Source organism: Gobius niger, assembly GCF_951799975.1.
Source record: "Gobius niger genome assembly, chromosome: 8".
In the NCBI taxonomy this organism is placed as follows: Eukaryota; Metazoa; Chordata; class Actinopteri; order Gobiiformes; family Gobiidae; genus Gobius; species Gobius niger.
Window position 1 is genome coordinate 8,134,101 of NC_136859.1, and position 23,245 is coordinate 8,157,345.

The window sequence follows — 23,245 nt, forward strand, 5'->3', positions numbered from 1 at the left end:
CATGTTAGTATCTAAAACACAAATAAATGACTTCACTTATTGCCTGATGGATGGTAGAGATTATATCCTTTTCAATGTAGTTCAATAATATAATGTAACTATGCAATGCTGTCTTGTCGCTGTACATTTTGGGGCGCTCGTCAAGTATGCCCCCTCTCCCCTGGACTGTTTTGGGGTTTAATTACGTTAAAAGCCCAGGTTTCTATTCACAATTTTTGAAAATAAACTATCCCTGTTTAAAAATCTAGTGATCACTGCCCATGTATCATAACTGGTGTGCATGGGGGGACAGATCTGCGGAGCAGGAGTAGCGCCACCTAGACTGTATAGGTCCATTTTTGTATATATATTTTAAATGAGCGTTTCTTTCAGCACGTTTCAACTCCTGGGTTTCAAGTACCGGCACTGAGCAATGAGGTAACTCTTGGAAAATTGTACACCCAGGTATGTATTTCCACAGGAAACAGTGTTGAACCCCTAGCTAATTTAATAAACAACACGTAGCTCCTCCCACCCCCAAGCACCAAGCAAGTCCAAAAACAGGTCAAAAACTGCAGTCCAAGATGTCCGTGTGTCTTCGGCGCGTCCCGAGCGTGTAAGAGTGAAACGCCGGGACTGGATTGGGCTGCTCTAAGCCATGGTCTCCTTCCCGGGCAGTCTGCGGTCGTTGAAAGTGTGCATGTTGATGACTTCTTCGGTCTTGACCATAACAGGGGGCTGGGGTTTGTTGTGTTTGAGGCGGCGCTGGCACTTGAGGGACACACGAAGCTCGTCCACCATCGCACTGCAGAACGACCTCTGCAAAAGAAAGAGGTGGAGAAATGGACGAGAAAATGTGTTTAGGGAAATATTGAATTATGAAACAAATTGTAAAGTGCATAATGGGTGCATGTGCAGTATTTGTATGATTCCTGGCCATATCTGAGACAAAGCAAAATGAAATAATCTTTTTTTGTTTGCAAGACAACTTAAAACATAAAAAATAAATATAAAAAAAATAACATTGTGTTTTCTTTTATTTATTTTTAATTAAATGTCTGGTTTAAACATGTGATATTTTGTTCATGTTTCCAATAAAGTTTCTGGAACAATTTCTCGAAGGTAAAGGTAGACTTTCTTATCCCCGTATTGGCATTATTTATCTTCATTTGGCCCATTTTTCAACGCCTCTTGGGAAATCTATTGTCCTAAACCAGAATCTTGGTCAAGAGTGCATATCTGAAGAAGAAAAAAAAGACCAAATGAAGATTTTCCTCTGATTGAATCATCTTTGACACACCATTATAACATTGGATTTTAGAAATGGCTCTGCTCAAGCACAGCCCACTGTGGCTCTCCCTGGCCTGCAGGGTCACGACTATGGAAAGCTCTTATGGACAGACTTTATGGGGGTGGGGGGTGGGGGCTTTAGTGGAGTATAGACATTCAGAGAAGTCAAGTCACAGCGGAGAATGAGAGAAACAGCAGCTCGTGTCCACAGGCTGTGCGTGAACTGGAGTGTGAAGCGGTGTAATTAATCCCCTCACTGTCTGGAAGCAAAGCACAAAATGAAAAATTATCAAACTCTTATAATTACTTTTGTTTCCTTCCCTTAGTTCTTTATTTGGAAGGAAAGTTTTTCAGCTTGAAAATAGGGATTCAGATAAAAATGTATAAAATCTATAATTTCAAAACTACATATTTAATACTATCCTTTTGAGTTGAGATTGTTGATCCAGGATAATGTATTGCCATTGGTGCTTTAAGGAACAAATATAATTCTTGATGTTGCTTATTTGTTTTATGATGTGTATTGTACAAAGAGTTTTTCAGCATAATATTAAAATACCCTAATGGAACCCAGTGCCTTAAAGTGTATAAATTGTAAAAATCTCTGTTTTAGTTTTGTCTCAGCTCTGTCTGCCTTTTGTTTACGTATGACCATAATGGAATCATCCCCAAATGACTTTCTCTAAACTTGCAGTGAATTGAATTTCCTCGTTCCTAATGTGCATAATGGCATGTAAAAACATTATCCCACACGCGTCTGGGGGAGATTCAGCGCGTTAAATCATTTCTCACTTTACTAAACTCTGCTCGGGGGGAGAAGGCAGTTTGTTCCAGCTACTCTTTTCTGACTCCCAAAGACATCTGGATTTGTATGGACATGATTTAAATAATGCCGAGTGCACACTGTGATTATGGAGGTGTAGCCGAACATCTGGACTCTGTGCCAGTCCCCCTCTCCTCTCTCTCCATTACATTCTTCTGACTCTATGTATTTCCCTCTCTCTTCCCTCCTGTCTCTCACTCCCTCAAGGGTTGGTTTTACCATTACGCAAAAGCAGGCAATCACCACAGCCCCCTGCTAAAGTTGCCCAAGAGGCTCCTCAAACCTGGCTTTTTTGTCTCTAATTCAGAGGGACTTTTGTGACTTTCTCCCGGCGGGCTGCTGCTCTGTGTATGTATCCCACCGAGTGTTTATTTACCTGACATACGTTCGAAGGAGTGAGTTGCCACTGTGTTCTTCGGCCCTGCTGTAGTATCAGCCGCCGCACCTTTGTCATTTAATTTAAAGGTGCATCATGGAACTTTTTAATGAGAAAAAACAAACTTGATATTTGCACATAATTGACCTTTTTGTATGGGTGGTTTCGCATGACACCTTTACTTTCAATCAGGGTGAATGCTCCAGGATCAAATGTTTTCAGAGTCTCATCATAAAAACCTCAAAACAATTGATCCTGGAGCATCGTAGAGGCCACTTTGATCAAAAGTTAAGGCGCCATGCTAACCACTGGGTCACAAAAAGGTAAAATACTAAATAATAGAAGAAAAAAAAAATCACATAAAAAGTTCCACAATGCACCTTTAAATCTATCTAAAGTAGTAGTAAGTAATTTGTTTACCTTAATAAATCCTTTCGTGGTCCCTAATACAAATATTAATGGGATGATTGGGGGGTCTTTCATCGCCCCCTGGTGTCTCTGGACCAGAAAACCACTATTGCAGCTTTCATGCACCGGGTCAGAGTCTAACAGGCTAACGAGCAAAGCTAACTGCAGGCTAGCGCCACTTAAACAGCATTTACAGCTAAGTTTGAGTGAAAAAAAATATCTCCATTGTGTAATTGGATGTGCAATATCCCTCTCGACTTTTGTCTTTTCTGTCAGTGTAGTATTTACTCTCTCGGACAATCAATGAGTAAACAACCGTAACATGCTACACTTGCAGTGGCACTTATGGCCTCTAGGGGCAAGAGTTACTTAGTACTGCTTTACATTGTAGGCTATGTTCACAAATCTGCTGCATGCCTTTGAAAATAGAAGACTTGTCAAGTGTCCTAACAATAATTAAGGATAAAATAAATAGTTTTAGCTTGATCAAATTACTCTTTTACTCACTTTGTTTTACTGTAGTGTTATAATTACTATAGTGCGCTTGCAACATAAGCTGAAGTAAGTTATTACTGTATTGATTGTCACAAAGTTGAATAAATTCAGTTTTTCTCTTTGTTATTGTGTGAATTTGCCATTATAAAGTATATACGAAAAAATGGTAACACAAAAATTGTGATATTCTATTGTTGCCATATTATATTCGCCCAAATTGCTAAACATGTAGTTTTGTGTTTGTTCTCCGGAGGCCCCAAAGAGCTAAAACCACCACTGGCTCCGTCTCACCTCCTCCTCCTCCTCCTCCTCCTCCTCCTCGCCTTCTCCCTTCCTCCCCCACACTCCCTCTCCCTGTCTCTGTACCAAGCCCTGCTCAATACAAAACCCCTAAATACATAATTCATGCACAGATCCGTGTATAATGGAGTGATTAAATGTATCCTCATTCTCTGTGAGGCACTAAAGGGAGTTGGGAGTCCTCAAGTATCTAAACGCGCACATCTCAAGACAGTTCGCGTTTTTAGATATGGCTTGGATTATTATGTCTGAGTGTGCATGGTTGAAATTAGAAGTGACTGTCGGCGATTGTATTTAATTGAAGATGGATGACTGTATAGCTGGAACTTCGCAGCAATATTTTTTTGCACCACTTGGTAAGCGGGGGTGGGTAACGAAAAAAGATGGTAAATAAAATCTGTTGAACTTTACTTTGTGATATGGTTTACGTTTTCTCTTTTCTATTGTCTCTTCGTGCTTTAAAAAAATCACAGCAGCTTAACTTGGTTGGCTCAAAGCTGCACATGAACAAAAGCACAAGTTTGCGTGAACACTTGGAAGCTAAGAACCTCTAGAGTGGCCATACCGCCTTTGCTCTGCCCAATCCCGTCAGACCTTGGAAGCTAAGCAGTGAAGGACCTGGTCGGTACTTGGATGGGAGACTGTTTGGGAACACCAGGAGGCCCAGCGAATGTAGTGAGTGGTTGGTGGTGGTCAGAGGGACCGATGGCACGGACTGGTTGCCTCGCTTCCGTCAGTCTACCCCAGGGCAGCTGTGGCTACAATAGCAGCTTACCACCACTGAGTATGGAGTGAATGGATAATGCAATGTAAAGCGTCTTTGAGTGTCCAGAAAAGCACTATATAAAACCAATGCATAATTATCATTATTAGAGTTCAGCTGCTGAGCTTTAACAAAAGCCATGGATTGGGAATTTATTGGAACAGAATAGGATCAAGGAAGAGTCAACAATATGAGTTGAGCAAATTCTACTTTCTGATTGGATAATTGACACAATATTTATGAAATTACAATGTGCACGTCTACATACCCAAAATTTAAAAACATTGTAGCTTTTTAATAAAAAATAAATAAAAAATGCATGTCATGTCATACATTTTTGCCCTTTTCGAGTCTGTGTAAACCAGAAAAACTATAAATCGATTACTAAAATAGTTAACTAATAATAGTCTAATAATAATAATGACTAATAATCTCTGGATCTGTTCTTAACTGGTTTAAATCATTTTTAGCAAATAGGGAGTTTTACATTAGTATAGAGGAACACTCATCTATGAGATATAAAATGGATTGTGGTGTTCCCCAAGGGTCTATTTTAGGTCCAACCCTTTTCAATCTTTATATGCTGCCTATAGGACAGGTCATTTTATTTATCTATTTATTTTTCTTTAGTTATTTACTTTTAATAGTCCACATCTTTAGGCCTGTCTGTAAAAGCTATGAATTAATGAATTTATTTCTGACATTTTTCAAACAAACTTTTGAATAAAAATAAATAAATCAAAATACAGTAAATCAAAACTCTTGAAAACATGTACAGAACCAACTGTGTATGCATGGGTGCGGGTCTAAATGAGAGTTTATAAGGCTGATTTCATAGTGTTCGTGCCCCCCTTCATTTAAATTATCCTAAGTAAAAGTGCATTCTCTTAATGTGTCGCTCCACCGCCTGGTCACTCTTGTTTTTGTGGACGCCTCAGACCAGAGCTTGTGGATGAAAAGTATTGAAAGTATTGTTACTTTGATAAACTATACTGATACTTCCTATCACGGCAAACACATTTAGAAATAGACCCAGCCCAAATTGTAAGATCCATTCATTTCAATTAAAATATGAATGTCAGGGGAGAGTGTATTACCTGGCTGCCCAATGGATGTGGTTTTACTCAGAAGCTGATGAAGTGAGATGGAACAGCAAGAATTAGAAGATAAATCATTCACAGTAATAAACTTCACACAATCAAACAAGAACTGGTGCTTGGCTACAGTTACATGCACTATTAGGTTGAAATAAAGGAAAGGGAAAAGGATATTAAACTTGATGTTCAGTAACAACATCACACATCCCTAGTGTGGTTATAAAAACACACTGAGACAGCCAACCTGTGCGACAACCAGTCCTGTTCTCCTCTATAGATATTTAAATATTGACCAAAGTGAACCATCCTGATCGGTGCTGAATGATATTCTTTTCGAGGGACAATGCCTATTATCAGCCCTCTTTCAAAATACCTTTTATTGTTAGTGATGCGGCTCAAGAAAGAATAAATGACAGCCAACAGAAAAGATGACACTGTGCGCTTTGCCTCGTGTGTAAACTGAGGCGTTTGCATTTAAAAACAGACAGCTCCATGTGTGCAAACATCGGGGGCCGGACAAAATGGCGGCCGCAGACGACACATAAAGCTGCGTGATTTATTCATGTGCATTATCTCTGGTCTGACTGAGCCCCGCGTCGCTGCACGCACAATTAAACCCATGCAGTCGGTAATGTCTGTGTTAGTCAGCCACTGTGGCACGGGAGAGTCTGCAACAAACAAGGAGACTGACTTTATATCGCTGACAACAAAAGATGCGGCAGAAAAACACTGGATGTTAATATTTTACCTTTGGCAAGATGGAATACTCATTGTTATGAAATGTTGTATCAAGTGTTCAAGTTTGTCTGAAACCCGTGTTATGGCTTTGTAAAGGCGTCGTCCCTTTTTCTGGTGCGACATAAAGCAGTCAAATACTTTTATAGCAGGAATGTGACAGAGCCAGTCCACATTTGATTTGAGTACGAGTTCGTAATTAATCTAGCCACGGGCCATTCTCAACCGCAGGCACATATACACACATGCTGTTTCTCCCATTCAGCCCCACACACACATTCACGACTCTTACTCTCATCTCTCTCAGACAGACAAGTTCACACGACAATAGAGTTCAATTCAAATGTACTTCACACTGACTCAAAAGGAACTTAAAAGTAGAAGTGTGGTGTTTGCACATTCTCCCTGTGTCTGCATAGGTTTCCTCCGGGTACTCCGGTTTCCCCTACCACTAAAAAACATGTTCATTAGGCTAAGGGTGTGACAGCGAGTGAGTGTGGACTGAATGTAAATCGCCCCATGTAAAGCGACGATGTGACTGAAAGACGCTACACAGATAAAGTCCTTCCTTCGTATTTGTACAAAACAACAAACCATACATGACAGATTAAGCCCGAGAACGCGGTGCACACTACCACAGTTTTATAATAGGAGTTGTTTACTCACGGATTTGGCCTCTTCATCAGCTGGTCCTCGCTGGTCGCTCTGAGGAAAGTTCCAAGAAATAATCACCCAGAAAATATAATCCACTTGTACAAGCAAAGGTTCACAAAGCAGGCAAAGGTAAAAATCCAATCACGTCTGATGCTCAAAATCTTCTCAAAGTCCTGAACATCTTGCAAACGAACACAGACCTTTGCCACTCACACATCATGTTTACATATCGCGTTCAGCCCTAAAACATCCATGGCTCTGTGGCTTGCAGTTCGGACGTATGTGTTTATGGTCCAGAGGAAGTGCAGAACAGTGAATTCCTGGAGGTGGCGGTTTGCTACATTGTTACTCAATGCGGTGATGAACCGGTTCGGACTGTAACATGGCTAAACGCCCCCAAAATAGTTTTTTGGCAGATTCCGTATAATAGAATTCTTTCTTGAGGCGCTTCCAGTCACTAGGGAGTGGTATCGAACGTATATCAGCACCCTTCCATGGTTCTACCCCGGACTGGGTGGGACCATTCTCTATATTTTCCAATTATTAAAGCAGTACTAAGTAACTTGTTTACCTTAATAAAACCTTTTCGTAATACAAGTGTTAATGGGATGATTCATCACCCCCTGGTGTCTCTGGCCAGAAAACCACACTTGCAACTTTCCCTGCCACGACCCGGAGGCCCCAACACACACTAATGTAATCACGAAGAAGAAGCTAACAGGCTAAAGGGCAAAGCTAACTGCGGGCTAGTGCCACTTACACAGTATTTACAGCCAAGTTTGAGTGAAAAAAATATCCCCATTATGTAATTGGATGTACAATATCCCTCTCTCCCTTTGTCTTTTCTGTCAGCGTAATATTTACTCTAACAGAGTTACTTAGTTCTGCTTTAGCAAACATGTGTAGTCTGGTTAGTCAGTGTTACCTCAGTGATCAGGGTTGCCAGGCATCAGCGGCCAAAAGTTAAAGAAAAAACAACAACACTACAACTAAAAACGTGTAAAATAGGGTCTTATCTGTGTGGGGGTGGTGAACCAAAGACACAAGGGAGAAACAATTATGTCAAAGTTCGCATTTCGTTAAACATACTTTGGTAAACAGGTACAGTATTTCCACACCTTTTCTTTGTCTTAAGAGCGTGAGTGAGTGATCAATGGCGGTTCAGAGATTGGCAGCCACATAATCCTGTTTCGAGTGTTTGCTCCCAATGCAGCTTCTTTTGCTGTTCTCCCTCATGCCTAAGCTATGATTGAGTGTGAAGTTTTCCACCGGCGCTACAATCCATCAGCTGCTCATCCAGGCACTTCACTAAAGGCCAGCCCTGCCCCGTCTATCTGCCTGCGTCCGCGGCTAGTGCTAATGCTATTCATATAGGGGCCAGTGGTCATAAATGCCACTGGAAATAGACACGTTTCAGTAATGTCAACGGCTATCGATTGCCAGCGACTATCATAGCATCTCAACAGCACAGAATCCATAAAGAATTGATTGGGGACATTAGCACAACTACAGTAAACACCATTGCACACTGCGGATTGGTCCATTCACTCCCCTCGCTGATACTTGGACATGTTGCTGTGTATATCAGAAATGTTTACAGCTAAATCAATAGGGACAAGTGGGTAATGGTAGACTTTAAATGGCTTCACTGGTTATTGTGCTTGCAATATGTATACTGCATCAACCATTGAGTGTCTAGTACGTAGTTTAAACATGGTAAATTCAATCAATTCTATGAGAAAAACTTTCAAATTGCAGCACAGGAGCAATCATTGGAAAACCAGTCCATAGCCTAAAGTCAGCGTCACCCAATCATGGACAGATTCCCAAAAAGGAGGACAAGCTTTCTTCGTCCGAACAAAGGGTTATGAACTGGATTGTCACGGTATATCCAGTTTGTAACATACACATCCATGGTGAAGACTTTTTTTTCGATGAGCCATTTAAATGTTCGTACAAATCCTCTGATCTCCATCGTAGTCAGTGTTGCATTTGTAATTTTTCCCCAAGATCTTGTATTGATAATGGGGGAGTTGGACAACTTCTCCAGCACATCCAATAATGTGTACAATATTCTCAATGGGGTTACGGTCTTGACTCTGCGGTGGCCAATCCATGTTTGAAGATGAGTCCGATGAATCCTGGTTTTGTCATCACGGAATATGCCAGCGCCGTCAGGGAGGAAAAGAACCCGTTGATGGAATGAACGGATCCTGCATATCCAGATTGCAGGTTTGAGTGTGTTGTGAATGAGATGACATGTTCTGGGTGCAGATAAAAAGGAACAGACCCCCGTTTTTTACATACTGAGATATGTTCTTACCTGAGCTCAGACGAGTTGACGCGTACCTGTCTGGTCTTTGTGCCTGCGCTCAGTCACGCACAACGACCAAGGATGTTGTTAGCATTTGGCCTCTCCCAGCATATCCCTATAGCTCCAAACGGGGGTGAAGTTGTTAGACCAGACAGGTACGCATCGACTCGTCTAAGCTCAGGGAAGAACATATCACAGTATGGAAAAATGGTGGCCTGTTCCTTTAACATGATTAAGGCTTATAGTCATACATTTTAGTCAGGCTAAGCTTTGTTGAATCTCCACATTAATTGGGTAAATATATCATTAGCATGTGATATTATATGTTTAGATGTAGTCTAAGCAGCAGCGCCCAAGCACACACTGTAAAGGCTGGGCAACGTTGCTGCTGCATGAAGAAGCAACACACAGGTAAAGTACCAGGACGAGAGCTTCTTACTAACCTGAAGAGGGAGCCCCCGGTATGCTTCAACATCTACCTCAAGCAGGCTTAGTGTGACAGAGTTTTCATGATGGGACAAAAGTAAAGCCTCGTGCCTCTGCTCCTTGTTTCCCCGATGAGTCCATTTCAAACGTGTCCTCAGATGTAAACAAAAGCACAATTTATCCCACATTAAACTTCCACAAGGCAAGGTCCCATTTGAACGATAGCCAGGTCGGGTTGGCAAACTGAGACCCAATGTTTAGGGGTCAGGTTAGATTTTTTGTCAGGTCCGGTTGGGTCGGAAAAAAATGTCGGCCCACGCTTCACCATCGGATATAGTCAACCGACCTCCCTCTTGAAGCGCATTGCTGAACACGCTGCAGTCATCCAAGAGCTGGCCCATAACGATTTGCTCAGTTAAATCTAGGTGGTGACTTTATTTTTCTTCTTTTCCAGGCCGGGCAGCGTCGCTCTCTCTCTCTCCTTCTCATTCCGAAGTCGCCTTGTTCTCTCAAACATCGATCCAACCTCCCTCTGTAAAATCAAATGCCAGGGCTGTGTTTTTCACCAGCACAGCAGCGGCGGCGGCAGCAGAGGTGGGCACCCCGGGGACACATCACCTCCATGGCTGCAGCAGGTGCCATGTTGGATTGATGGCTAACGCTTAGGGTCATTGGATTAGCGGATTTTTACGACGTCCAACAATCGGCCAAATCCGCACAGCTGCGAGATGGAGGGCTGTTCTGAGCCCCTCGACGCTCTCGTAAATCCGGTTCAGCAGCAAATACGGGAGCAAAAAGAAGGGCCTTTAGTGGTGCACTGTTTGCAGGCCTTTATCATTTAAAGGTACCACAAATGAGAGTAATAGAGGGGGGCAGGGGTTTCCTAACTTAGGTCAGACTCAGGACCCCCCAAAACATATTAGTTAAATAAATAAAGCAAAGAGAAAAGAAAAACAAAGGTGATAGAGGCTTTTCTGTGTCGCACAACCTCCCTCTGTCTGTAGGACAATTTAAGACTAGACTGAAAACCTTGGCTTTTAATAATAGCCAATGGAGTGTGTCATGGTGTATTATCTTTTATTATATGTGTACAGGGTGGGGCATGGGAACTTCCTATTTTAAAAGGGGCGGTAATGTTAAGGAGTGCCATAGAGGGTGGGGGAGTGGACTTTGTCGGAATCAGTGTTTTGACAATTCGCTACTTGCGCAATACCATAATGCATTGCGCCTTGGGGGGTTCGCTGCTGTAAATAATATAGCATTGCGAGCTGTGCAGAGCTTTGTAGTTCCGAAAAACGTTTTTGATTGTTGGAGCAATTACGTGCACAGCAGAAGTTGTTTTGCATCATTGTTTGGCACTCGCAGGCCTCCAGGTCGTAGCTACCCCCCCCCAAGGTGCAAAGCATTATGGGTCGTGTGCAAGTAGTGAATGGAAACCAACGTTTAAAGCAGTGGTTCTCAACTGGTGGGAGGGAACATCTACTCAAAAATGTACCTTCTGAAACAGCACAGAACCATTACCAGAGTCTGTTAAATTAAATGTTGTTGAGTTGTTTTGATCATAATTTCAGCTTTAAAGTATGGAAAATATAGTATTTTACACTATATAAAAAAAGGTCAATTTTTATTAGGATTGCGGCTTCTCATCTGAGGGTAAAGTGGTCCCAAAGCCGCAAAAGTTGAGACCCACTGGTTTTAAAGCAATGGTTCTCAACTGGTATGGTGTCCCAACATCACCATAAAATCACAAGCCTCGACCCATTATGTATAACAGAATTGAATTTGTTATACATAATGTAAAATAGTTTATTTTCCTTACAAATGATTGTTCGACAAAAAAAGAATTCAATAACAGTAATTTTTGGTAGATACTTTTGAAATAAATGGTTTCTGGGAAAGGCTCGAAAGTGGGTCGCTGAAAAGGGTTCAGCGATCCATTTCAAAATGTGCAAAACCATCTATCCATCCATTTTCTTCTGCTTTATCCGGGGCCGGGTCGGGGGGGCAGCAGTCTCAGCAGAGATGCCCAGACTTCCCAATCCACACACACCTCCTCCAGCTGTTCTGGGGAGGCCCCGAGGCGACAGCAGGCCAGCTCGGAGACATAGTCCCACCCGCGTGTCCTGGGCCTTCCCTGAGTCCTTGTCCCAATAGGACATGCCTGGCGACCTGAAGGCCTCCGAAACAGATGCCCTAGCCACCTCAGCTGGCTCCTTTCGACGTGAAGGAGCAGCGACTCCGGGTAACTGAGCTCCTCACCCGATCTAGAAGGGTGCGACCAGCCACCCTGCGAAGGGAAACTCGGGTGCAGAGAGGACTGGGTGGCAGTCAAAGGCAGGTGCCTCGACGACCTGGTTCGCGCGCATGTTCATCCATCCATCCATCCATTTTCTTCCGCTTTATCCGGGGCCGGGTCGCGGGGGCAGCAGTCTCAGCAGAGATGCCCAAACTTCCCGATCCACACACACCTCCTCCAGCTGTTCTGGGGGGACCCCGAGGCGACACCAGGCCAGCTCGGAGACATAGTCCCACCACCGTGTCCTGGGCCTTCCACGAGGCCTTGTCCCACTAGGACATGCCTGGAACACCTCCCGCGGGAGGCGACCAGGAGGCATCCGAAACAGATGCCCGAGCCACCTCAGCTGGCTCCTTTCGACGTGAAGGAGCAGCGACTCTACTCCGAGCTCCTCCCGGGTAACTGAGCTCCTCACCCGATCTCGGAGGGTGCGCCCAGCCACCCTGCGAAGGAAACTCATTTCGGCCGCTTGTATTCGCGATCTTGTCCTTTCGGTCATTACCCAGATCTCATGACCATAGGTGAGGGTGGGAACGTAGATCGATCGGTAAATCGAGAGCTTTGCCCTCCGACTCAGCTCCCTCTTCACCACGACAGACCGATACAGCGACCGCATCACTGCTGACGCCGCACCGATCCGTCTATCGATCTCACGCTCCTTCCGTCCCTCACTCGTGAACAAGATCCCGAGATACTTGAACTCCTCCACTTGAGGCAAGGACTCCCCACCGACCTGAAGAGGGGAAGCCACCTTTTTCCGGTGGAGAACCATGGCCTCGGATTTGGAGGTGCTGATCCTCATCCCGGCCGCTACACACTCGGCTGCAAACCGCCCCAGTGCGTGCTGAAGGTCCTGGTTCGTTGAAGCCATCAGAACAACATCGTCCGCAAACAGCAGAGATGAGACTCTGAGGCTCCCAAACCGGACACCCTCCGGCCCCTGGCTGCGCCTAGAAATTCTGTCCATAAAAGTAATGAACAGAACCGGTGACAAAGGGCAGCCCTGGCGGAGACCAACACGCACCGGGAACAGGTCTGACTTACTGCCGGCAATGCGAACCAAGCTCCTGCTGCGGTCATACAGGGAACGGACAGCCCTTAGCAGAGGGCCCCGGACCCCATACTCCCGGAGCACCCCCCACAGGGCACCACGAGGGACGCGGTCGAACGCTTTCTCCAGATCCACAAAACACATGTGGACTGGTTGGGCGAACTCCCACGAACCCTCGAGTACCCGATGAAGGGTATAGAGTTGGTCCAGTGTGCCACGACCAGGACGAAAACCGCATTGTTCCTCCTGGATCCGAGGTTCAACTATCGGCCGGATCCTCCTCTCCAGCACCCCGGAATAGACCTTACCGGGGAGGCTAAGGAGGGTGATTCCTCTGTAATTGGAACACACCCTCCGATCCCCCTTTTTAAAGAGAGGGACCACCACCCCGGTCTGCCAATCCAGAGGCACTGTCCCCGACCGCCACGCGATGTTGCAGAGACGTGTCAGCCAAGACAGTCCTACAACATCCAGAGACTTAAGGTACTCAGGGCGAATCTCATCCACCCCCGGAGCCTTGCCACCAAGGAGCTTTCTCACCACCTTGGTGACTTCAGCCCCGGTGATGGGCGAGCCCACCTCCGAGTCCCCAGCCTCTGCTTCCTCATTGGAAGACGTGACGACGGGATTGAGGAGGTCCTCGAAGTACTCCTTCCACCGCCCGACGACATCCCCAGTCGAGGTCAGCAGCCCCCCACCCGCACTGTAAACAGTGTTGGTGAAGCACTGCTTCCCCCTCCTGAGGCGCCGGATGGTTTGCCAGAATCTCTTCGAGGCCGACCGATAGTCTTCCTCCATGGCCTCCCCGAACTCCTCCCAGACCCGAGTTTTTGCCTCTGCGACCGCACGAGCCGCAGCACGCTTGGCCTGCCGGTACCTCTCAGCTGCCTCAGGAGTCCCACATGCCAACAAGGCCAGGTAGGACTCCTTCTTCAGCTTGACGGCATCCCTTACTTCCGGGCACCACCACCGGGTTCTGGGATTTCCGCCGCGACAGGCACCAGAGACCTTACGGCCACAACTACGAGCAGCCGCATCGACAATGCAGGTACAAAACTGTAAAATTAAATCTCTTATATTGTGTGACAGGCAGAAAATAAGAATACAGAGAATGTGTAGAGATTTTTTTTTCTTTTCATTTTCAAAAAAGGAAGTTCCCAAGTGGCTGCATTTGAATGTATTATTGTGACACACTGTAGTCACCTCAAGTATTATTATTATTATTATTGTTTTTTTGAGGGTTTATATAAATATATTTGACTTTAATTGAACCACTCAATTAAAGTACACATTCTCAAAAAATCTGCTTTGAGTAAATGTACTCAGTCACTGACCACCTCTGCCCAAGGATAAGGTGGCGGTATAAACTGTTTACAAGACTCTCTCTCCATCTGAGCCACTGTCACCTACAATGAATCCGTTCTAACCCATAGGTATTTCTTTTTTTTTTTACAGCGCACCAAGCTCGTAAATCAGTTCTGCGGCGAAGGAAAAAGAGGTGCATTTCGTGTTGAGTGGATGTTTATACATTCAGCTCTCAGTGGTGACTGATGGTTAATCATGAGGACATCCCAGTGCATGCATTTGGCTGCTTCTGTATAGGCCCACAGTGAAAGAGGGGGGGGGGGGGGCACGTTGATTTACGGGCGGGAGATACTCAGTAGACCATCAGAGGGAGAGATTGTGGTTTGAAAGCTACAACGGTACTAAAAGATTTACAGTTAAGAAGAGCGAGGCAGACGAGCTGAACACAGTTGTATAAAATAGAGAAACCTTTGCCTTTATAGATCTCAGGATCGTGTCACGACTGTATCCATAATACAAAACGTAAAGGGATTTTGAAGTAGAGACTACCGGAGTTTGCATAAAAACATTTGGAAACACAGTATGCTAGAGTAGTTCTGTGGCCAATCTCTCCATGTGTGAGCTACTACTTTAGCAACAGCTCATCAGCGCCACCATCCCCTCCGACCGCCATTGAATCACTCACATACTGGCTGTTTCCCAAAGACTGGAGGTCCCTTTCCTTGGTCAGAAGTGGGTGTGGTCAGGCGTCCCCATCATCACTCAGCATGTGGCTAATTTCTCAGTCACTGTAGGCTAATTTCTCAAGCCAAAATCACCCATAATGCACCACCGCTCTCAAGGGGACAAAAAGAAACAAAAAGGTGGTTTTGGCTTGTGTGACTTTTAGAAGCACTTGAAATCCACTTTTGAAGAATGAAATGCATACTTTGAATTGTTTATTTTGTTAACTTGGAATGTATATTATTTAATTTAAACAGTCAATGCTTCAAGGAGTAGAAATGAAATGATTTGTTTTATGGGCATTGAATTTAATTCACTAGTTTTTTTTTAGCCCGTCCGTCCATGGGAGGGGATCTCTCTCTTCTGTGGTTCTCCCCAAGGTTTCTTGTTTTTTTCCCCCTGGGTTTTTCAGTTTTTCCTCGCCGTGCTGGAGAGCTTATTTGGACATTGTCATATTTACTGCTCTGTTTTCTTGCCTTAATGTTCGGTGCAGCCCTGTGAGGCAACTCCTGTTGTGATATTAGGCGATACAAACCATTGATTGATTGATTGAAGTTTTATTTTGTATTCTTGGATCGGTTTCATCATCTCTGACTGCTTTGTATTTATTTATTTTTAGTCAGCAAAAATATAATTACTTTCATACACATATCTGATCTTTTACAGCGCAGCTTCTGTCTGTATGGCCAGGTTGTATTCAATTTTTTTAGAGTGCCTGGGTTTGCTGCTTTTTTTACCCTAAACGTTCCATTTGGAGTTGGAAAGAAACAACACGTTCAGGCTGTCAGGACTGAAGTCTGTCAGTGAAACCGATCACCTCACTGTCCACCTCACGGTCCACCTCACGGTCCACCTCACTGTCCACCTCTGGACTCCACGTGTTTCCCTGTACAGACGCCGTTGCTGCTACCCTCTCATAAAAAAGCCATTGCTGCAAAAACTGTCTCTTCACTGGTTTCACTGGAATCACACTTCAGTTTTAACATTGCCAGATCCGCGGTGCCGTGTTTTAGTCCAGCGTTAACGTCCTCCTCAAACGCAGTGTGCTCGGGGTGATGTTGCACCCTCTTCTGTGCACGGTCACTTTCATTTTGTTCAGACAGGAGACTGATGCAAGTCACATTGAAATGCAGAAAGTTGGATTTTCCCAAAATATCCCAACTGAGCATTAAGACCTGCTGTCTGAACCAGGCCATAGAAAAGATGAGGCTGATACTTATTAGCAAAAATGCTCAGCACATTTTTTTAAATAATGTAAGTAAAGTGTAGCGCTTATAGTCCTGGATTGAAGTAAAATAGGGAGAAAAACATCCAGGTATTTTAATTATAACTACAATTGTTTAGGACTGAATTGTCATGCCCAAAAACTGAATGAGAGATCGAGCTACATATTTTGGGGGTATTATATCACTTTATATACAGTTGCACTTTCTCTCTGCACCCTCTGCTAAAGCTGCCTTGTCTATTTCTGACTACATCTAAATGTTCCTGTTTGATCAGAATCCATTCTCCTTCACTTACTGCTGCCTGCTCTGAGCCCGTCTCTTGTTTGCTGTCAAACCTTGAATCTTGTCTCTCACTCCTGCCACTCATCTGTCTGTGCTGCACGCCTCTCTTTGTAACCTTTAACAGGCATTTTACAGTGCACCGCGATGCCTTCAAGGACTGCAGGGTGAACCTTGGCCTGTACCAAAGTGGACTGTCCGGGAGATTAATTCCTAATACTGCCGCAATTCACACAGTAAAATCCCCTGATGGAGAGGCCAGAGCCGCAAGTAAAGCCAGCCACTCATGGCAACGCAAATGTGGAGCTAGAAAACTGTGATGTGTGATTAAAAAAAACATATTGTCAAACTGGCAAAAGGATAAAGCTTGAAGTGGCATTTTATATTGTCATGTCATACTTCCAGGTACAACAAATAGCTGCAGAAAACAAGTCACATTTTGTTAAAAAAGATTCTTAATCTACAATAATAATAAAAAGATAACAAATGAGTATTCCATGTGGCCAAAGGTAAAATTGTAGTGTGTAGCTTGTAGTTGACTGGGATATAGATATTAATATATTTAATGCCCCAAGGCGTCATGAGCCCAGTAGAAGGTTTGTGACCCCTGTGATGCCGTAAAACACTCACTCGTGAATTCAGGGACGAGCTTCAGGTTTTTGAAGCAGCAAACGTATTATAGACACTAGTATAACACTTTGGCATTGTGTTTTTTGTTTATCTTTAACTTTGAATATTCAAGTATTGCCGTAGACTCAAGTTAAGGCTGAGTAACTTTTACTTTCATTGGAGTAATATTAAAACTCCCTAATAATGATTAAAGGCTATGGAACTTTTTATGCAAAAAAATAAACTTGATATTGATACATGATTTACCTTGTTGTGACCCAATGGCTGTGGGTGGTCAGCATGGCGCCTTTACTTTCGATCACAGTGGCCTCTATAACGCCCTGGATCAATTGTTAGGTTTTCTGATGGGAGGGAACGGATCAAAAACAATTGATCCTGGAGCATCATAGAGGTCACTGGGATGTAAAATAAAGGTGCTGTGCTAAGCACTCGGTCACTTAGAGGTCAAATACGCACTAATGGAAAAATAAAAAAATCATAATGCACCTTTAAGTAGCTAGAAATGTAATTTAGAGTTGAGTTCCTTTTAACTGTGTGATAATGTCCTTCCTCTCCGCCTCATCTCGGCCAAGGTGACCCCAGTCTGAGCCCGGCAATGGCCTCTTCAGCATCAAACATAAAACCTGACGTGTTCGGGACAACATCCAGACTGTCCTCCTCCAAATCACAAAGTCAACAAGAAATACGGACCGCAGCCTTCAACTGTTTCCGCTCAGAATGATTGGTTTCAGAGTTGAACGAGGATAAGGTCCATAACTACAAATGCACAAGGACTAAAACACATGGCATTTTGATTCAAGACACTTTTGTGATGGATAACATTTCAATCACTTTGGTGATCAGGAGAATATACCCAGGTACTGGTTACATTTACTCAATACTTCAGCTACGTATTGAAGTAATTGTACTTTTTTTCATCACATTGTATAGTTTTCCCTTTTACTTGAGTAATATTATTTTCAAGTTTTAAATACACTTGCTCGAGTAAATAAGTGACTCTTCCCACTGGGAGTGTCCTGGAACAAGTTGCACTAGGCATCTCTATTTATTTGTAAACCATTCTGCTGCAGAATTAATTTAACAAAAGAAATGTTCTTATTTACATCCTGGAAATGTCCACAATCAAACTGATGCTGTGTGTGGGATAATTGAAGATCACTTTTTTTGTTCCACAGGGGGTGCCCCAGAACAGAAAATGAGTGCTCCCACACAAAGGTGCAGATTTGTATTTTTCCCAGTGGGCGCCCAGTCAAAAAACTAACGCACCGGAAATAATGAGCTTTTCTAAAGAGCAAAGAGATGGCTCTCATGATTTACAGGTTATTGAATAATTGTTTGATCAGGGCATATGCGTCTTGGTGCTAGTCGAGCCCTGCAGCACCCGCGGGACCTATGCTCCGCTCCCGTGGGTGCTGGTTAGAGTTCACATTTTTAACTTTTGTTGTATAATGGTTATGAATAATGGTTCTCTGGTCTAGGCCCCCAAACATGCCTGTCCTTTTCATTGTTTGTCTATGGCGTTACAACATGGGGCTTCACACACTGGCTTTAGTAGATATACTGCATAAACTACAAATGCATCAGCTGGGTGACACAAACAGGAGACACTGGCTGCACAGTGGCAGAGTGGTTAGCACTCCTGCCCCTCAAATCTAAAGCCCTTGGTGTGAATCCCAGACCATGTGGAGATTGCATGTTCCCCTCATGGGGGTTAAACACGGCCCTCCATCTTGCTGTTTCTGACCAAACATGGCCCCCAGGCCCTGAACTGTGGTAGCCCAGTGACAGACCGTCCCAGCAGCACTGAAGGATGTGCTAAATGCAGAGGACTAAATACCTTTTGGGATAAATAAAGTCTACCTTGACCTTACCTTAACTCATACATCGGTGTGTTTTGGGCCTAAAACTAAAACAAGTAATGCAGATGGGAAAATAAAGATGTCCTGGACACATTACATGTAAACTGTGTGTTGAGTTGAGTCCTCATATTCCAAACAGCATCTTACTATAATCAAAACATTGTCTAATAAAGTGTGCTTGCTTGTGCTTGCGACATTGAGATGGTTCCTCACACACTGCCGGAGATCCACGGGCCCGAGAGCGCCCCCCACAGGCGGGTTAGTCAGCAGCAGCAGCAGCAGCAGTGGTAGCCTCAGCCATGGGCAGGAAGCGTGGGAAGAGCAGGAGAAGCAGCAGGACAGGGAGGAGCATGGAGGGGGGCAAGAGACGGACCACGAGCTGGGACCACAGGGACCAAAGAGAGGAGGGGAGAGCGGACAACCATGACGTCAGCCCCTTTTACACAGATACGGTCAGTCCTCGAAAACTAATGCACCTTCTGTGTCTGTCCGTCGCATTCTCCCACGTTTCGAGAGGAGGTTAGTATAACATGGGCAGAATGAGACGGGGCCAGACATAGAAGGGTACAACGTTTATCAAGTTTACTTTATAAGAACTAAGCACATTATTCACATTCATATGGATCAAACAGTGAAGTCGATGAATACTTAACTTCATATTTGAACGATCAGTAGTGTATTTGTAATAGGTAATCCTAGTGTACAGACTGTGTAAAAGAGGCTGTGACAGAAGCATGAGGATGACAGAGATCACTGCATTCAAAGTGTCTTTAGAAATGATATTATATTGTGGTCAAACGGAAAAATGAAAAAAATAGCTTGAGGTCCTTCAACATATCTATTTTATGGCACTGACAACTTTTAGAAAAGTTTCACAAAAGCCTCGGGGGCAAATGTGTGGACCTTGAGTGAGTCACTTCTTCAAAAACAGTCAATTTGTGTTGATCTAATTCGGTTTCGACAACGCTACACTCAGAATGTGACAGAGAAAAAAAATGAATCGGAAAGATCGAAGCCATGAAGAATTACATTGGAACACAAAACATTTATGTGCAGTTAAATTAAGAGTCAAGTGTTGGTTTATCGTTTTATTAAAACTTTGACAAGTGTATAATATATCTCCATATGACAATGCCCTGGTACGGCGTATTACAATCTGCGTTAGTAAATGCATTTATCTCCAAACGACACACTCAGAGACAAGTCTATTTAAATCACGCTTTTAAAACACTATCAACAGCCCCTCGCTGAATCGGAGGAGGCGCGGCTCATCCCATTAGTGAACAATCTCGCAGCTATTTTAGGTCCGTTCTAATGTTACAGAACACAAGTAATTATAAAATGCAAATTGCAGGGTGTGCGCTGTCAAGCATGTGCAGGAACAACAAAGAGATGCTTAGCGGCGCATTTTTCAGGATGACACGACGTCGGGTTTGGGGTGGGGTTGGGTGGGGTGGGGGGGGGGGAATAACACATTGTAAAAGAGAAGGAAGGTGCGATTTAATTGTGTGCCGTGCCGCGGGCTACGGGACCAAATATAGGCTGGATTTCACAAAGCAACAAAAGAGTTACTTGTTTTCCCCATTAGGCTAATTATACGGCCATTAGCGCTGGACTGTGGGAGCTGCAGCTACAACGTACACAGTATAACGTATACAGTATGACGTATACTGTATAACGTATACTGTATAACGTATACCTTAGCTGGGTTAAGCGAGGACTTCGTCAGTGCGTCTGAAGCTTTACGCCCTCAAAGCACTGACATTTTAAAGTCACTTGCTGTTCAAAGACATATGGATAAAGGCTAACCTCGCACAAAACATGGTGAAATTCTTATTGGAGTCAATTGCTTGTTTAAAACATACTCTATGCTGCAAATCGTCTGTATCTGTGGGTCAAATCTATGGGTCAAATCAAAATTCATCCTGTTATTTCATTTCAGCGGGCATTAAAACACATTTTTAAATGAAATGTACCAAAATAAAGGCCTTAAAGGGACTATAGGGAGTTTAAAAATGTTAAAATTATGTATTTTCCTCCCCCTACATGTTCCAGCCATGTCCTAATGTGTAGAATGAGCTCTGACCTGTTCACCACAACTGCCTCTAAAATCCTGTACGGTCACTCAAAAATGTGTCACTTCGGCCCGAATTGCCGTCATGCACGAGCATAATATAGAAGGTGCAGTTACACATATGGCCTGAGGTGGCAGTAGTGGGTATAAAATGGCGAACTTGAATCCAGCCCCTTTAATGTCAAGCAGTACTTGCATTAAATCGACATTTTTTTTTTGGACAATTTTGACAATTTTTACTGAATAAATTAATAAAAAAAAAATGGTTTAAAACAACTTCAGATGCAGTTTTGGGCGAAATTGACCACATTTCTTTTGCTCAAAAGTTCAGTTTTGTCCAACTCTCTTTCCTCTGATGAAATGTTACCTTTGTGGTCATTAAAAAGCATTAAAGTGATAGTCTGTAGGTTTGCAAAGTGAGGAGAGATAGAGTGAAATTTGAACGGAAACTCCGGAAACTTGGACCAGAAAGCCCTTCTTTTGTGTGCAAAACGAGGAGAGCAGGAACAGAATTTTCAAAAGTAAATGATCAAGCTCCTCCCCTTCCCCCTCCCCTCCCCTCCCCTCCTGATTGGACCTGACAGGCTGGTTCACAAGAAAAGCTCGTCTCATTGGTCAACACGGGAGGACACAAGACTCTGATTAGCTGAAGAAATCTGGGAAGGAGGGACTTTAAAAAAATAATAAAAAGGTATATTTGTACTTGCTTTACATCAAAATGCAGATTTTGCCTTTTTTTTTATTTTTTATTGTAAAACATTTAGACTTCCAGACAATCACTTTAACTATGACTTGCTTCTGCCTCTAAAAACCCTGTTCAAACAGCAATGTTGTCCTCTTAGAATTATAAGGTTCAATCTCTGTTCTGAGTAGTTCTGAGATATTTAGGTTTCAAGTTTTGCCCACTCATTAAACTAAAAGGAAATTGGTAAAAAAAAATAAAAAATGTTGTGTTATTGTTGTTTGTTTTGTTTAACATCTCTGCTCAAAATACTGATACTGATGTGCGATTAAAAAACTTTCAGACTTACTAAACAGGCAGTGCTTGCAGGAGTCAAATACTGTTGAAATCAAAGCTTTAACTTTAATGCTCACGTTAAACAAAGTCATTTAGTACCAGGTTTGCCGATACTTGCACATTAGATATCCCTTCCCAAGTGCAGCCGTTGTGAGTGTAAACTTCTATCAGATCATTCGGGTGCATCACACGACATAGAGGTGGACATGTGTGCGTCAAACATAAAGTGAACCGTCCATTTAGCCTCAACGCAACCATGTCAGTTCTTTACAAACACGTAGCTGTGCCCATTGTATTTGCTCACATCTTTAAACAGAGCCTTTTTTTCTCCATTGTGAGAGCGGAGGATGTTTCTATTCTTACAAGGCAGTGATGTGCATGCGCTGCTCTCATTCAAAACCAGATAAATCAAACCCAATTTAGATTAAGTCGTTAAACCCCGTGGGCAGAGTGCGTTCTGATTTGGCGCCAGCAAACACTGCATTGAGATGCTCGTATAAACTGGCTGCCTAATGAGGAACTGTATGGGAGATCATAATTAGATAGCGTTTTAGTATTAATAAACACTGCATTATGACTGCTCAACGTTGAATTGATTTAAACAATTATTTTCAAGTTCAAAGTAATTATATTTTCACACAACATACGTATGACTGCATTAGTGTGTGTCAGTAACCATGTGTGTGTCAGTAAACATGTGTGTGTCAGAGTGTTTTCATTTTTATATTGGAATCACTTAAATAAAAAGATAAAAAAAAGCGTTTAGCCTACACCTATTGCAAGTATTACTATACGATACACATTCCATGAAAGGGTCTTATTGCACTTCTCTGCCGGGGAACATTCACATCATTAGTGTTAAAATTAGCAAAAGTGATTTGACCGAGTGGCCGGCTGGGTGTTTTACATGGGTTTCTGGCAGGTCTGTAACCATGGAGACTGTTCCATCAGCAGTGAAAACCTACCAGAAACCCTAAAACAATACGTTTGTTAAGTGGTGACGTCACAGCTCTACTTCCGGGTCCACAGATGTGCGAGAAACTACAAAAACAAAAACTTTCAAACCACAATCAATATTTCTGACACTCAACAGAGAGTTACCGAAAATACTTATTTATCAGGCC

The 23,245-nt window shown here is 43.3% G+C and overlaps 1 protein-coding gene across 6 annotated transcripts in view; it reads right to left on the reverse strand.

Annotated features, from left to right (window-relative positions):
* Positions 1 to 403: 403 nt before the first annotated feature.
* The window catches only part of grik2 (glutamate receptor, ionotropic, kainate 2), a 410,021-nt gene continuing 387,179 nt past the window's right edge, over positions 404 to 23,245 (reverse strand). For 2 of the 6 annotated variants that reach the window (XM_079561307.1, XM_079561302.1), the window contains 3 exons: positions 6,933 to 6,971; positions 5,532 to 5,565; positions 404 to 798 (listed from right to left, as the gene is read on the reverse strand). In XM_079561307.1, the coding sequence (XP_079417433.1) occupies positions 545 to 798; positions 5,532 to 5,565; positions 6,933 to 6,971 (327 nt within the window). In that variant the 3' untranslated portion in view covers positions 404 to 544. The remainder of the gene's footprint in view (positions 799 to 5,531; positions 5,566 to 6,932; positions 6,972 to 23,245) is intronic. The other 4 variants (XM_079561303.1, XM_079561305.1, XM_079561304.1 and 1 more) reach the window with 4 other exon arrangements.